This window comes from Triplophysa dalaica, chromosome 24, assembly GCF_015846415.1.
Source record: "Triplophysa dalaica isolate WHDGS20190420 chromosome 24, ASM1584641v1, whole genome shotgun sequence".
Taxonomy (NCBI): Eukaryota; Metazoa; Chordata; class Actinopteri; order Cypriniformes; family Nemacheilidae; genus Triplophysa; species Triplophysa dalaica.
The window spans coordinates 6,335,286-6,349,361 of record NC_079565.1 but is presented as its reverse complement, the minus strand read 5'-3'; the positions used below and the strand labels follow the sequence as shown (position 1 = coordinate 6,349,361).

The 14,076-nt window shown below is 37.8% G+C and overlaps 2 protein-coding genes across 4 annotated transcripts in view; one reads left to right on the top strand and one right to left on the bottom strand.

The window, feature by feature from the left end:
- The window catches only part of mical2b (microtubule associated monooxygenase, calponin and LIM domain containing 2b), a 42,465-nt gene extending 34,076 nt beyond the window's left edge, over positions 1–8,389 (bottom strand). For all 3 annotated transcript variants that reach the window (XM_056739404.1, XM_056739405.1, XM_056739407.1), the window contains exons 1-2: positions 7,438–8,389; positions 863–1,214 (exon numbers count right to left, since the gene is read on the bottom strand). In XM_056739404.1, the coding sequence (XP_056595382.1) occupies positions 863–1,126 (264 nt within the window). In that variant the 5' untranslated portion in view covers positions 1,127–1,214; positions 7,438–8,389. The remainder of the gene's footprint in view (positions 1–862; positions 1,215–7,437) is intronic.
- Positions 8,390–8,557: 168 nt separating this feature from the next.
- dkk3b (dickkopf WNT signaling pathway inhibitor 3b) lies at positions 8,558–13,931 on the top strand. Its single transcript, XM_056739408.1, has 7 exons — positions 8,558–8,885; positions 9,015–9,140; positions 9,604–9,684; positions 11,930–12,022; positions 12,577–12,721; positions 13,146–13,296; positions 13,457–13,931. The coding sequence occupies exons 1-7, from the start codon at positions 8,688–8,690 to the stop codon at positions 13,512–13,514; spliced, it is 852 nt and encodes a 283-aa protein (XP_056595386.1). The 5' UTR covers positions 8,558–8,687; the 3' UTR covers positions 13,515–13,931.
- The last annotated feature ends 145 nt before the right edge of the window (positions 13,932–14,076 follow it).

The following is a 14,076-nucleotide window of genomic DNA, read 5'->3' as shown; positions in this document are numbered from 1 at the left end:
CTTCAGATTTGTAATTCCATGTATTGTATCTACGACAAACCGAATAGTCTGCTTTCATTTCCTTAATGCCACGCTGTTGTACTCAGGGCAAAAAGTCAAACTTATTTGCGAGGGAACGCAGGATTAGAAAGACAAATAATGTGACGTAAAACAAAAACATATGCAAATGACATTGACTTTCTTTGTGACGTAACGAACACCAAAAACCCTTTTGTAAAGATCAGCAAACACGCCACAAAATAAATACTGTTTGGAAAGAGTAATTTTAACAGTAAATTACACTATTGAATATGTAATTAGTAACTAGTAATTACTTTTTCAGAGTAAATTACCCAACACTGCTCAAGACTGACGCTTCCATAGACAGCTTACAATGCAATAAAGCAGTTGTTGTCTAGTTAACGTTTAAGTAGACTTTAACTTTCATCCTGATTGCACAAGTAAACATTCATCCTGATTATATAGTTAAACAATAAGAGACCTTTTCTCTTAAGCCAACACAATAAAACAAACCCAAACGATAGCTACGGTAGTATATGACCTCAAACATACAGTTAAACTGTGTTATGAAACATGATGAACGGAAGAGCGATCAAGAACCAACCACTTCTACTCTTGGAAATATTAAGCAAGGGCTTTGACTAACATATGTGTGCATGAAATTTTTTACAATTGTCTAACACAAACAGCAGTTTACACAACAAGTGAATTTTGTCAACCCAAGTTGACAAGTTGCTGACCGTCTTTAACAACACAACTTCTTTCAAAGTGCCATCACATTCCTTGAGGCAATTCTCCAAAACGTTGTCTAGTATTTTGGATGCATGAGCTTATAAGCATGAGTAAAGCTCAACAGACTCACCCTGGTGTCAACGCAGATTTTGCCCTTGCCGTACTCCTTGTGGGTGGCTCTCTTGTCCAGCTTTCCCCAGAGGCCTTTGGCCTTCCAGTATGTGACTGCACCTTTTAGGCTGCTGTAGAAGTTCCGGTGGTCCGAGGGGTCCAGCTCGAGTTGCCTGCAGAGAACGCTGAAGGCTTGCAGGGTGCCTTTACAGGTGGTGGCCTGCACAAAATTCTCAAAAAGCTGGCCGGCCTGAGACACCCGTTCATCTTCCGTCTCTCCCATCCCTCCGCGCTTTTTGGTCACTTTCTTTCCCCTCTAATGTCAGGGGATTCAGTCAAGGGCTGGGTGGTACTCGCATTCCTCAAAAAGACTGGGGAAAGAAGAAACGCAACATGAGTTTTTATTAGTTTCCACACTATTAAAGTGTTTTAAATGTCATAACCCATCATCATCATTCATGTGTTGTATGGGACAAAACAATCTATATATGGTTATGGAGTGACATAAAATGACTCAATGATAATGGTAGTAAGTGCACTTCCGGTAAATTAATTTATTGCTTTAAAGCTCTTAGTGTAGTCTCGAGTTCATTGTATACAAAGGTCATTTATCTCAATAAAACAGTGCAGTCCTTAAAAGAAAGTTTACAGGTCTGTTATCCTCGTGGACTTGGACCATAAGACAACGCCTTGGTCAAAAAGGCCGTTTTATACTGAACTGTTGCATAAAAATGCTCTACATATTCAGCAACGCAACACATTTAGTATTTGCTGTAAAAATTGGCAAGACAAATCACAATATCTCAGAGTGCAGGACAGGATTACTGCATACTGAGCAAAGCAAACTGGACAAAACAAAGGAACACTCGACCCTGGATTTAGGACACACTTTGACCTAATAATATAGAACCTGAGCAGAAGACTACTCTCAAGAAATATCATATAAGGCATCTTATTTTATGTACGCTTAAAGGGATAACTAACCGAAGAATTAAAATACTGTCATCATTTACCAACCCTTCAGATGTTTCAAACCTGTGTATATATACATTTCTCACGTATAACACAAAAAATGATATTTTAAAGAATGTTGACAAACAAACAATTCCGGGCCAGTGAGCAAATCCTTTAAGTTCTTTAAATCTCCTTAAGAAGCGTAAACATACACACATCTTTGCAACTCAACAAGTTTGTGTTTCTCACCGATAAAGCCTTAAAAGGACCGTTCACACAAATCATTCAAAAAAAACACAAGAAAAACATTGGTAACCAAACAACACTGGCCTCCATTAACTGCCATTGCATGGACCCAAATTCAGAGACATTTCTCACATCTTCTTTTGTGTTCCACCCAAGAAAGTCATATACAGTTTTTGAACCACGTCAGGGTGAATAAATGACTAAATAAATTAAAACATTGGGTTATGCACTCAACAAAACGATGATTCTTAATGTCTTCCATCACTGCATCTCCATCAATGTCATGATCTCATAAGGAAGTTTACTTTGAACTCTCATTTCAAGAAAATGTAAAAAGCAATAAAACTCCTTCAAATTGTTTTATGGGTGTTGAATAAGGCTGGGGAAATCTAAAGTAAGATGTTGCCAGCAACCTGTTCTCTCCCAATAGGGAATGGAATACGAGATTGGGAGTGAAACCAGATCATTCTGATAAGTGAATGATATGAATGGGTGTGGAGATCATCTTAATGAGTGCAAACTTGCAGAAAGCTTCATCTCAACATCTGTATCTTTTCCTGAGGCTCACTGGAATCTCTCCAGCCTAATCGAAAACAGGCAAGACGTCTCATTAGTTGCTCATGTCTGTCATTTGCATAATTCCTTATTACTCTGAAAAACATAACTTGACCCAAATCCTTTAGACTGGAATCCCTTGAATTCTCCACGGACCAATGAGTGCACGGTTTCTAGCATGTCACGGTGGCCTGGGAAAGTTCCTGTTGCTAAATTTAATCATGTACTGTAAAGGGAGTAGAAAACTGTTCTAAAAACAACTCATGCTCAAAAACTGTGTAGTGTGTACCACCAACAAAAAGATTTTAAGTAATAGACAAATTTAAATCTAACCATCTTACAAAGCACAAATATCGCCATTTGCCTTTTGGACAAAATGGTGATCATGGCACAAATGCAAGAGCAATTCAAACCAAGCCTCCATGATGTTCTTCAACAAGATCATTTACATTTGACCATCACGTCCATCATTACAAATAAACCAAACTACCCCATGCTATGTCGCTATTACTCCCTAAGCTGGACCCTTCAGTTAGACAACATGCTCCCCAAATTGATTCTGACAGCTTGCTTCTGCAACTCTTCAGTTTACCACCTTAAGCTCCTTTTGAAACTTTCCGCATTAGCTTTGAACCATCAAAGAGTTCAATCGCGTCTCAACGGGCACCACTTTAAACAAGAATTTCTACGACCCACATTCCAACAGCCCTAAGATTCCTCATGTGACCTACAGTAGGATACAGTAGGAAATGAGAATATGCATCCAAAAGGACCATCTTTAGGGAAAGTAGGGCTTATTGAGTCAATATGATCAGTAGTTTACTGCCTGAAGGTAAAAGAGAATAAACCAAAGTATTCGGAAAGCACATATGTCCAGGAGAACTGAGTTACATTGGCTGAGGTGATGTCGGTAATTGTTCGGCAACTGATTTATAACCAGTAAGAGTGATAGGTAGTTCATTCGATTAACTGTACAGTAATTCGAAGGTCGCCTCAGTGGATGTTACTGTACATGCAAGTCGTTTGTTGGGAACATACAACAGATCTGATGTGGAAACAGAAAAATCACAATACAGAAAAAATTTACTGTTGTAAATTATCGAAAAAGTAAACTTGACCTGTGTTTTTGTACAAAGCGAGGAGGAATGAAAATAAAATAAACACTGAAAGGATTTTCGAGAAGCACTTTGCCAAGCATATCTAAGCATATCAAAAGGGCGTTTTGGAATTTTAATGGAATCTTCCAATGGATGTTTATTCCCAATTACCTTTTGATAAAATGCATAAAGTACATCAAATAAAGGTGCGTAATTCTGTAAATATTTCTCAGAAACTGCAGTAAGCGTTGATAAAAAGCGCCATGCAGGACTATTTTTTGCACAGTAGTTCCAGAGTCAAGATATCTGATATTGCTAGAGCTCCAGGTCCCTCCTGTTTGTGCACTTTTTGCTCCTTTACAGCAGAGAAGAATTTAAAGCAGCCCCTCGGCATTCAAATGAGTGCTAAAACTTTGTAGCTTTGTAAGAATTCAAAATATGGCATACCAAATGATGTCCAACCCCGAAAATGGGATTTTTGTGTCATATCCTGAGGAGGATGTGGAAAGCAAAATAAACCGAAAATGGGACCTGCTATTTTGGAAATGGTACAATAACTCTAATCCCAACACATTTCACACCCGCAAAACGGCAGGACTCATCACGCATTGGACTTAATGAGGGTGAAGGTGTGGGTCAAATCCGTAATGGACTCTCTAGACTAGAGTAACGTCTTTGGTGAAGATATGATCTAGTGACACTTCACCAGGCAACACCCATGTGCAACTAGGAATTCCAAGTCATCAAATCTTGCCGGATCTACAATTCCCTCACATTCACAGTCACGTAACTGCATACTGTACGTTCTCTGGTTGTTTTGCGGTTTGCGTAAAAATCTTTAGTATGCAAGATGATTTATTAAAATTATATGGTATGATCCTGTTACTGAGCAATAGGACAACATTTTCGCCAATCTCAAATACATTTTTGACAACAAAATGATGCAGAAACCACAATTGTAGCCTATTGAGCGTCACTAATTCTTGCGGCATGACTCTGTTGATACGGGAACATTCCTGCTGAAATGTTCTGAATGGTCACCGCTCAGAATAGACAGGCCTCGAGTTTCAAATTCTGCCATGCTGCGATTCTATAGCGGTGCAGCAATGTACAGCAAAGTTTAAAGCCTTTATATTAGGCTACAGAAAACCTTGAGTAAATAATGGATTCACTTGCTCATGCAGAACATCATTGTGCTTCTGTAACTGAATATTTAAGAAAAAAAGCTCCTTTGAGGTTTCCTGATGTACAGATACTTTCTGCAGCATCTTTAACAGATCATGTTTTCTTGATAATAACCCAAAACGATATTGTGCCAAATCAAACTCAGACTTCCACTTCGACTTTCTCTAACCCACCGGGAAATGGAGGCAAGAGAAATAAGTTATGGAATTTGAATAAATGCGACACTGGGTTAGACACGCAGGTCAAAATCTATTTTAAAGGGAAAGTTCACGAATCATTTAATCACCTTCAAGTTGGTCCAGATCTGTATACAATTCTTTGTTCTCATGAACACAGAGAAAGATATTTGGAAGAATGCTGGTAACTAAAAACTTCTTGGCCACCATTGACTACCATAGTAGGAAAAATTGCTTTATATATTTCTTTGTTATGTTAAACACAAAAGAAGATATTTTTAAAGAATGTAGGAAAGCAAACAGTTCTGGGGCACCATTGTCATTTTTCCAACTATGGCAGTCAATGGTGACCAAGAACTGTTTGGTTACAAGGATTCTTCCAAATATCTTTCTCTTTGTTTGAGGGTATGACAGCATTTACATTTTTGGCTGAGCCGTCCCTTTAAATGGCTCACACCAAAACAGTTTCAACTTAAGAGTTTAAAGCTTTTCACAATCCTCAAACAAGCGAAGGTACTTTGGATTTAGATTGGTATAGATTACATTAGAACAGATGTATAACCATTCATTTCAAAACTACATCTAAAAAGAATGCGCTTATTAAAGAACTCGCCACTTTGTGCCACGGACACAAGATATCAAATGTTAACACGAAGCAACTCTAAAAATATGGGAGTACATATGTTCATCTCAGTTTAGTCAAAAATAAAAAAGTATTAAGTAGCCTGTAGGGTTTCTATATCAAGAAAAGGGCTCTTACTTTGTCTTAAAGGAATATCCCACTTTCAAAATGAAAATTCATTCATTATTTACATGCCCTCGTCATTTCAAACCTTTATTACTGTCTTTCTTCTGCAGAACACAAATGAAGATATTAAAAAAAATGTCGGCATCCAAAAACTGTTGGTCCTCATTGACTTGCATTGCTTTTGTGTCGAGAAGTCAATGGGAACCAACGTTTTTTGATAAATGACATTTTCCTAAATATTTCTTCATTTGTGTTCTGCAGAAGAAAGAAAGTCATAAAGGTTTGAAATGACAAGAGGGGCTGTGGTTGATTTAACAGAAAACTGTTTAATAGAGCCACACCACAGCAGCAGTGTATCAGGATAGCCCTTATAAGTCAACAATAGCATATCCCAACAGCATGTCTATAACTCTGTCCTACAGTTTTCAGAGGGGAAATGTGTTGAAATAGCTCCTCTGAAAGATAATACAACACTGGCTAAAACCTTGGCAGAACCTGGACATTTTGCATTGTTAAAAATGTGATAAAGGGTGAAAAGGTTCGACTGTAAGAGAGACTGTAACTCCCAAAAGGCAAATTAATATTATATACCGTGTGACTCCGGTAGGCTATAAAATTACATTTTGAATACATTACAAGGACTTTAGGATATAGACATAATGGACTTCTATTAAGCAAAACCAAATATTTATCTACGCAACCTTGACGCACTCATTACGAAACCGAATAGATTCACAAGTGGACGCATTACAGAACCGAGACACATCTGACACCAGTCGGAGCCTGTGGATTTCAATACTGTACATATTGTCCTAGCAATGAATAATCCTATACAACTGGGTGAACAACAGAATTCGAAACAATTTACTCACATTATGGAAGTTGGGAAACTTCCAAAAGCAATACAAATAGTTATAATGTGTAAAAGTGTGTACGATTCCTGATAAAGTCAATATTTTATATTCTAAAGGTTTCCACAAAAAGCATTATGAAAGCTGTTTACCATTGAAAATATATGTACAGTAGGTTATGTGCTTTAGGCCTTATTCTAGATGTTATCCCGTTTCATCCACCAGATAACATCCCACCAATATAACCCAACGCATTACCAGTACAGCCCCAGAAACCATTACACTCCAATTATAACAATCAAATCTATTCAATTTTTCTTTCATGTTTCTAAAGCAATTCTTAATATAGACACACTGCCAGTCACAGGTTATGCTAATTCAGCATCTATATTTTGTACGCCTACCATAAAACCAATATTTATAGCATGGGACCAAAACATCTCGGTCATGTGATCAATCTGGTCTATGGTTACGTCAGGCAATTGATATAATGACCAAAACGAAGCTTAAAAGATAAAACTACAATGATACCCAGACAGCATGGAAGTTAATTATTTACACCACACTTAGAAATAAAGCTGACTAAGGTGTAATCCAACACACTGGATATCCGATACAAACGTGCAATTATCGATTTGCAACTTAAACACTTTAAGAAAACACTACATCCTATTCTCACATATTAACCTTGTTTTGTGTTATGTATCCAGTCAGTGCAGCGCGCGTCCAAGTTTCCCAACAGCAGTGACACGCGCTCAAAGAAAGCGTAACAGAAAACTTACTTTAACCTCTGTAACGTGACCTCAGCGCATGCGGCAGACGCTCCCGATGCTCCCGTCCAAATTCAGTCGAATAGCGATGGATTTTATCCGTACAACGTGTATAACGTGATGTTTATTTCATACGAACCGTTTCAGAGTGAAATGTTTGTGTGGGTGCATCCGCTCAATGTTGTTATCGGTCGCGCGCGCGACTCACTGGCTCTTATGCGCTTTATAATTAGAGGCGGCGCTTTACACGCCCAGTGGAAAGTTCAGACACACTTGGAGAAAGCGAACCTCATCCTTAAACTTGGAAGGTCTCAGAGGAGACTGTTTTGACGGTGCCCAAACGCCTCACGTTCCTGGTCACCAACAGCAGACTTTAAACATGCTCTCCACGCTGCTTACTTTCCCACACAATATTGCTATCTTATAATTTTGATTTTATATCTCGATAAATATGAATATCCTCATGCCCACAACAGTGAAAAGGCGTTTATGAGTCGTAGAGTTCAGCTGGCACGAGCAGTTTAATCGCGCGCATGCTGGCAGGTGTCTCATTTGCGCAGATAAAGCAGATGTTGTGCTCTAGCGCCATCTTGTGACCCACAACGCGTAACTCACCAAATGATTGCGATGCGCAGACATGCCCATGCAAGGCACATTTCTGACGTCACGTTTCGATAATTAAAGAAACACAGATATTTTTATATAGTATAATTTAGTTTTATTGGATGAGCTTCGTTTGAGACAAACAAAACATACAATTCAAAAGCGGTTTATCGTTTATGTACGCATTATCTAATTATCGTTAATAATAAGCATTTATAATCACTGTTAAATATGTAGGCTGTTGTATATTGTTAATAAAATATGTTTCTTATGTAAACAATGTACAACAACATTTACAAGACGCTTTTATCCAGTGCTTTATCCTATACATTTTACATAGGTATTTGCAATCCCCTGGGATCGAACCCACAACCTTAACGCAATGCTCTTACCACTGAGCTACAGGAAAGCTAGACAACATTGTAATTTTACCATTTTAATAATTTATTTGTTTTTAAGTGTTTTTAATGAATTCATTTTAAGTTTTTGTTCTTCGTTAAGAACCGCTGCGCTGTCGCTTTAATGGTTTTGCCATCAGACGCAATGGTGAGCCAAACATCTTTTTCCGGTCTTTTTTTCCCCTCAACGTTTCCAAATAAACCACGTCCAGACACAGCGTGTGATTCTCGGCGAGGTTACTCTCTTAAACCCCCAAAACGATGCTGAAGTTTGCGTTATTGTCGTGTTGGGTGTGTTTGGTGGTGGGCAGCACGGTGAACAGAAGGGGACATGGGGACATCGGCGAGACCCTGGATGCGCATGTAGCGCAGGGACAGACCACTTTAAACGAGATGTTCAGAGAGGTGGAAAAACTGATGGAGGACACAAAACACAAACTCGAGGAGGCTGTGCATCAGGTATGAACGCATGCAAAGACAGACATGCATTTTTTATTAAAGCTCACTTTTTGATGTACTCAAATAGTCTAGTGAGAGGATTCATCTTAACATTTTGTTACAATGACACTGTATAAAATACATAATTAGATGGAGAACGAGTCTTCAAAGTCGCTGTTACATGGACGCGACTTGCCGGCCAATTTTCACAATGAAACAACAACAGAGATTAAAATGGGAAATCGGACAATTCAACTGATAGAGAAGATCGACAAGGTAGGCTTCAGTGTCTAAAGTTTATAATCTATATATTATTAGTTATTTGTATATGAAGAATTCCAAAAATAAGATAACTCTTCAATAATGATGTTTTTTAGTGTGCACTCCAATTAATATCAATCAAACTTCATTTGGTTTGTTTTGATTGAACCCAATAACTAAAAATACAGCTAACTAAATAAATAAAACATATAAAAACATGGTAACATAATAAAAAAATATGATTTTGATTTTTCGACAATTTCTTCATATTATAATCTTGAATTTTATTTGCATGGTGCCGTGAATACAGCTGCGTATGTGCATTTGTGGACTGAAATATATAGTAGAATGATTTATATGAAGTCTGTTAAGTTCATAAAGACCGCATCAGTCAATTGTCATGAAAAAAAGTGGTTGTTTTTCCAGCAGATGGTTTTCTTTTCCCCCTCTGTGACTAACAACTGCTTTTCCTCTCTAGGAAACTGACAATAAGACTGGGAAAACTCAATTTTCCAGAACTCTTATTCAAAGCCCTGTTCGATGGAATGAAGTCGATCATGTAAGTTATTTCACTTATTAACGGCTCTTCTTTTATTCCAGTTGTTGCAAAATGTTTATTTGTTGAAAACAGAAATGCCCTGGTATGTAAACCGCATCGCCTGTCACTCTGGGCGCTGAGTTTTATTGTCACCTTGGCAACCTGAGGATAAAAAATGTGGATTTTCCACATCGACAGTCCTCATATTAGAACCTGCTGTTTGCTTGCGGCACAAAACTTGCCTTATTGAAGTGACAGTATTGAAGTACATTTTAACACATCCAAACCTGCACGACTTTCGTTCTTCTGCCGAATTCAAAAGGAGATATTTTTAAGAATATTGGTAACAAACTGCATCGGCACCAACTGATTTCAATAATATAGACCACTGAGACATTTCTCAAAATATCTTCTTTTGTGTTCCCCAGAAGCGTCATATACAGGTTTTAATGTCATGAGGGTGAATACACAATGAAAGATTTTTCATTTTTGGTGAACTGTCCCTTTAAGGATACTGATCTAAACAGTGGATTCCTGTAAACTGTCTGATGAAGTTGTTGAGGTACAGATGGTTCGCATCTATCCTCCCGCTCACTTTTGTCAAGACCTACGCAGTTTCCCATGTTGCACTCAAAACAGGAGTCGTGTTACCAAAATCTAAGCTTTTACTTCTTGTGAGATTTATAATACTCATGTTTCTCGTGTGTCTTTCACAGAATGTAGTCTTAAACCCCCGATCATATAAATGTACACATGTGCGTTAAGACAAAGGTGTTTGTGCGTTGCCACATGCTATAAATGCTTTACCAGACAGCCGTTGGCATTAGAAGTCTTTGGTCATGATGTCATCTGGCATCTTGGCAATATACTGTACATTACACGTTGTGATTAGGACAGCTGGAAAAAAAACGCATGGAAAACAGCGCATTGTGTGGTCAAGGGTTGATGCTAGAAGTCCTGTTGCCGTGAAGTAACGTTTAGTGGTTTGGTAATCATTGTGCGTGCCGTGGCAAATCTTAGCTCATAGTTAAAAGATATGCATGGCATAGGCTATTATTGTATGTGTATATGTTACATGGCTGCTTACGTTAATACAAAAATTGCACATATTTAATACATAAATATATCAAACAGTGTTTCGTTGTTGTTTTTGTCCCAGTAGAGAGGAAGTTGGTCTAGAAGAGATTTCTTTCTTTGTGTGACTCATTTTGAAACGTCTCAGGCTACATGTCTAGACTCTAGACGCTGTAGCTCTTTATAAGGGGGAGGGTTCAGTTTTGATCTTGGCTGCTAACTGGTCGGCTGAGCTGTATTTTTGCCCTTTCAACTCGGTTAATCTGTGAACAGTTATAATGCAGCTAATGATTATCAGACATCACCGTTTAAAAATGAATTTGAGTCTGCAGTTGGGCTAGACCGGTTTTTTATTTGCTAATCGTTTCAGAGATTAAAAACACAACCTCCTTTCCCTTAAGTCATTAAAAAAGTCAAAGTTTCCACCAGTTCATTGCAATTCCAATGTCATAGCATCTCGAAAGAAAAATAAACACACAAAAGACTGTGTGCGATAATTTTGACACAAATGTGCTTCTCTGTTAACAGAATATTTTTCCAAACTGGATTCTGTTTGGAAGGTGAAGCACCTATTCGGAATTTCCTGATCTACAATCCAAAACAAACACAGTTTATTAAAGTAGTTAAAGTTCCAATGTGTTTTTTTTTTGGAGGATCTATTGACAGAACTGCAATATAATAAACATAACAAAGAGTATAAAGACCCTACATCATGAAGTATGTTTGTATTGTCTTAGAATGAGCTATTTCTATCTACATGCACCTCGAGTCCACTAACATGGAATTCATGTTGTTTCTACAGTAGCCCTAAACGGACAGAATGCTCTACAGAGCGCAGTTAGTAAATGCATTTTCTCCTTCGGTAAAGAAGTGAAAACGTGACGACATCTTAGTTCTGTGTCCGCCACCGTAGTGTTTCGAATGGGAGGGATGAACTGAGCCATTGGTTGCAATTCGCAACCTCACCACTAGATGCCGCTAGACTTCCTTCATAGGACCTTAAGGAGCTGCTAAATGAAATGCTGTCAATTGTTAACATTCGCTTTTGAAAATACCCATTTATTTATGGACTTACGATGAAGACTTCTTCAAACGTGTCATCCAGCAGTTTTTCTATTATTGTTTGTTCATGATGTTCACTACCAGTGTCTGTACAGTGTATGATCTGTGTGTTTTTTCTTTGTTCATTAAGGAGTGCATGATTGATGAGGATTGTGAGGAGGGAAGCTACTGTCTTTACGAGATCATCACCTCGAAATGTGTCCCTTGCCAGACAGCTAATATGGTGTGTGCTTTTATAATAAGCATCATTTAAGTTCATTTCCTGTCGATGGCAGTAAGATAAGAAGTCATAATTCAATATATATAACAAAATACAAATATAATTTCTTAAAATAGGATCATTTTTACGTATTGTATATTGAACATTGCTAGCAATGCATCTTTAAAACCGAAAGTATAAAATAGACTTAATTATTTGCTCATCCTCTTGTCATTCCAAACCTGAAATTTGAAGAATGTTGGTAACCAAACATTGACTTTCAATGAATGGACACAAACAACTGATGCTCAAAATATCTTCTTATGTGTTCCACAGTCATATAGTCATATAAATGTTTACACAAGGGTGAATAAACCATTACAGAAATGTTAGTTTTAGGTGAACTATACCTTTAAAATGCAATCCGTGCAACAAGTGGTTAAAGCTCAATTATTTGCTAAATTGTGTAAAAGAATACCTAAAAAATGTTGCATTGCAGGCACTAATATTTGAAATCTATAGGATAGAAAGCGGTCATTTAGCTTTATTCTTCCTAAATTTCTCGATACTTTTTCTAGGAGTGCATAAAAGATGAGGAGTGTTGCGGCGAGCAGCTGTGTGTATGGGGTGTTTGTGCTCACAACCGATCCAAAGGACAATCCGGAACCATCTGTCAGTACCAGAGTGACTGTAGTCCTCAACATTGCTGTGCCTTTCACAAAGGTAGTACACTACTTAAACACCTTAACAGCATAGTGAAAAAACATCAATTCATCTTAAAGATAATGCAAGACGATATCCACAATGAGCATTTGGGTGTGTTGGAAAAAATCTGCAAAGCTAGTTTTTCAGAGAGCAAGGGCCCCCGGTTAGAGGGTCTCTCCTGAAATTACTAAATTGTTTCCTTGAACTTGGAATCTGACTCCCCTCAATAAATCTCACCGCTGCGCCAAAAACACGCTCGAGTATCCAGTTTGTTCTGCAGTTTTCTTAGCGTTGCCAGATCAGACGGCATTAAACACCACAAACATTTTCCTGCCGACCTAATATTTTTTACTTCCTTTCCTGTGTTACACCTCTCTCTGTGCTCTCATTCAGTTATCTCCACCACCCTCTTATTTTTTATATCATATCTCAACATCTCCAGCGCTGCTCTTCCCCGTGTGTCGGCCCAAGCCACAGGAAGGTCAGGGCTGTCACGATCACCTAAACCAGCTCATGGATCTCTTACTGTGGGACGAGGAAGGGCCGCGCGAGTTCTGCCCGTGTGTTGGAGGTCTAAACTGTCAGTCTCTCGGGTGAGCGAACATAGCTCATGACTTTTGAACAGTGGTGTCTTGTCGTTTATGATCAAAACCTTGCTGGCCAAATAAAAGCTTGACGATTTAAAAAATACAAACCTCAAAATTAACATTTAAAGAAATACTGAACAGACACTTTTTTTGTTTTATGTTACAGGAAAAAATCAGTGTGTGTGGATGAGAGGAATTCCTCTGGTGAAGGGATTTTTGACTGAACGCTTTGAAAGAAACTGAACATTATCAGTGGTGCATTATTATGCTCGGCATTTAGTTTATATTATTACTTTTTTATTGTAATTTGTAATAATTATTTGTAATTTGCTTGCCACCAAAGTTAAAAGAATTACAACTCTTTCCAAACACCACCACCAAGAAGAGCAATTTTGAAACAGACACTGTGTTTTGATCTTTTTATGGTGTATGAATTGCTTAGTTCTAGTCTTGTTTGTGTATTAAACTGTATTCAAATATTGAAGCACTTTCTTATGTCAGTATACATTGTTAGTTGATGACAGATGTTCCTATTGTTGTGGATCTTGCTGATCTTTCTGGAAAAAGCGTATGCATATTTTTGTAGCTTCTGAAGTGTTAATATTTCCACAAATAAATAATAAATCGATTGTTATTATTTATGCAACGTGTTCTCATTTGAACAACAGGGGGCAGTATTGAATTATGTTTGTTACAGATAAGGAAACAAAATGGACATTTGATACTCTATTCCTTTAACAATTCGTTTACAACTTTTAACATACGAAAATAAAACGGTCGCAATGA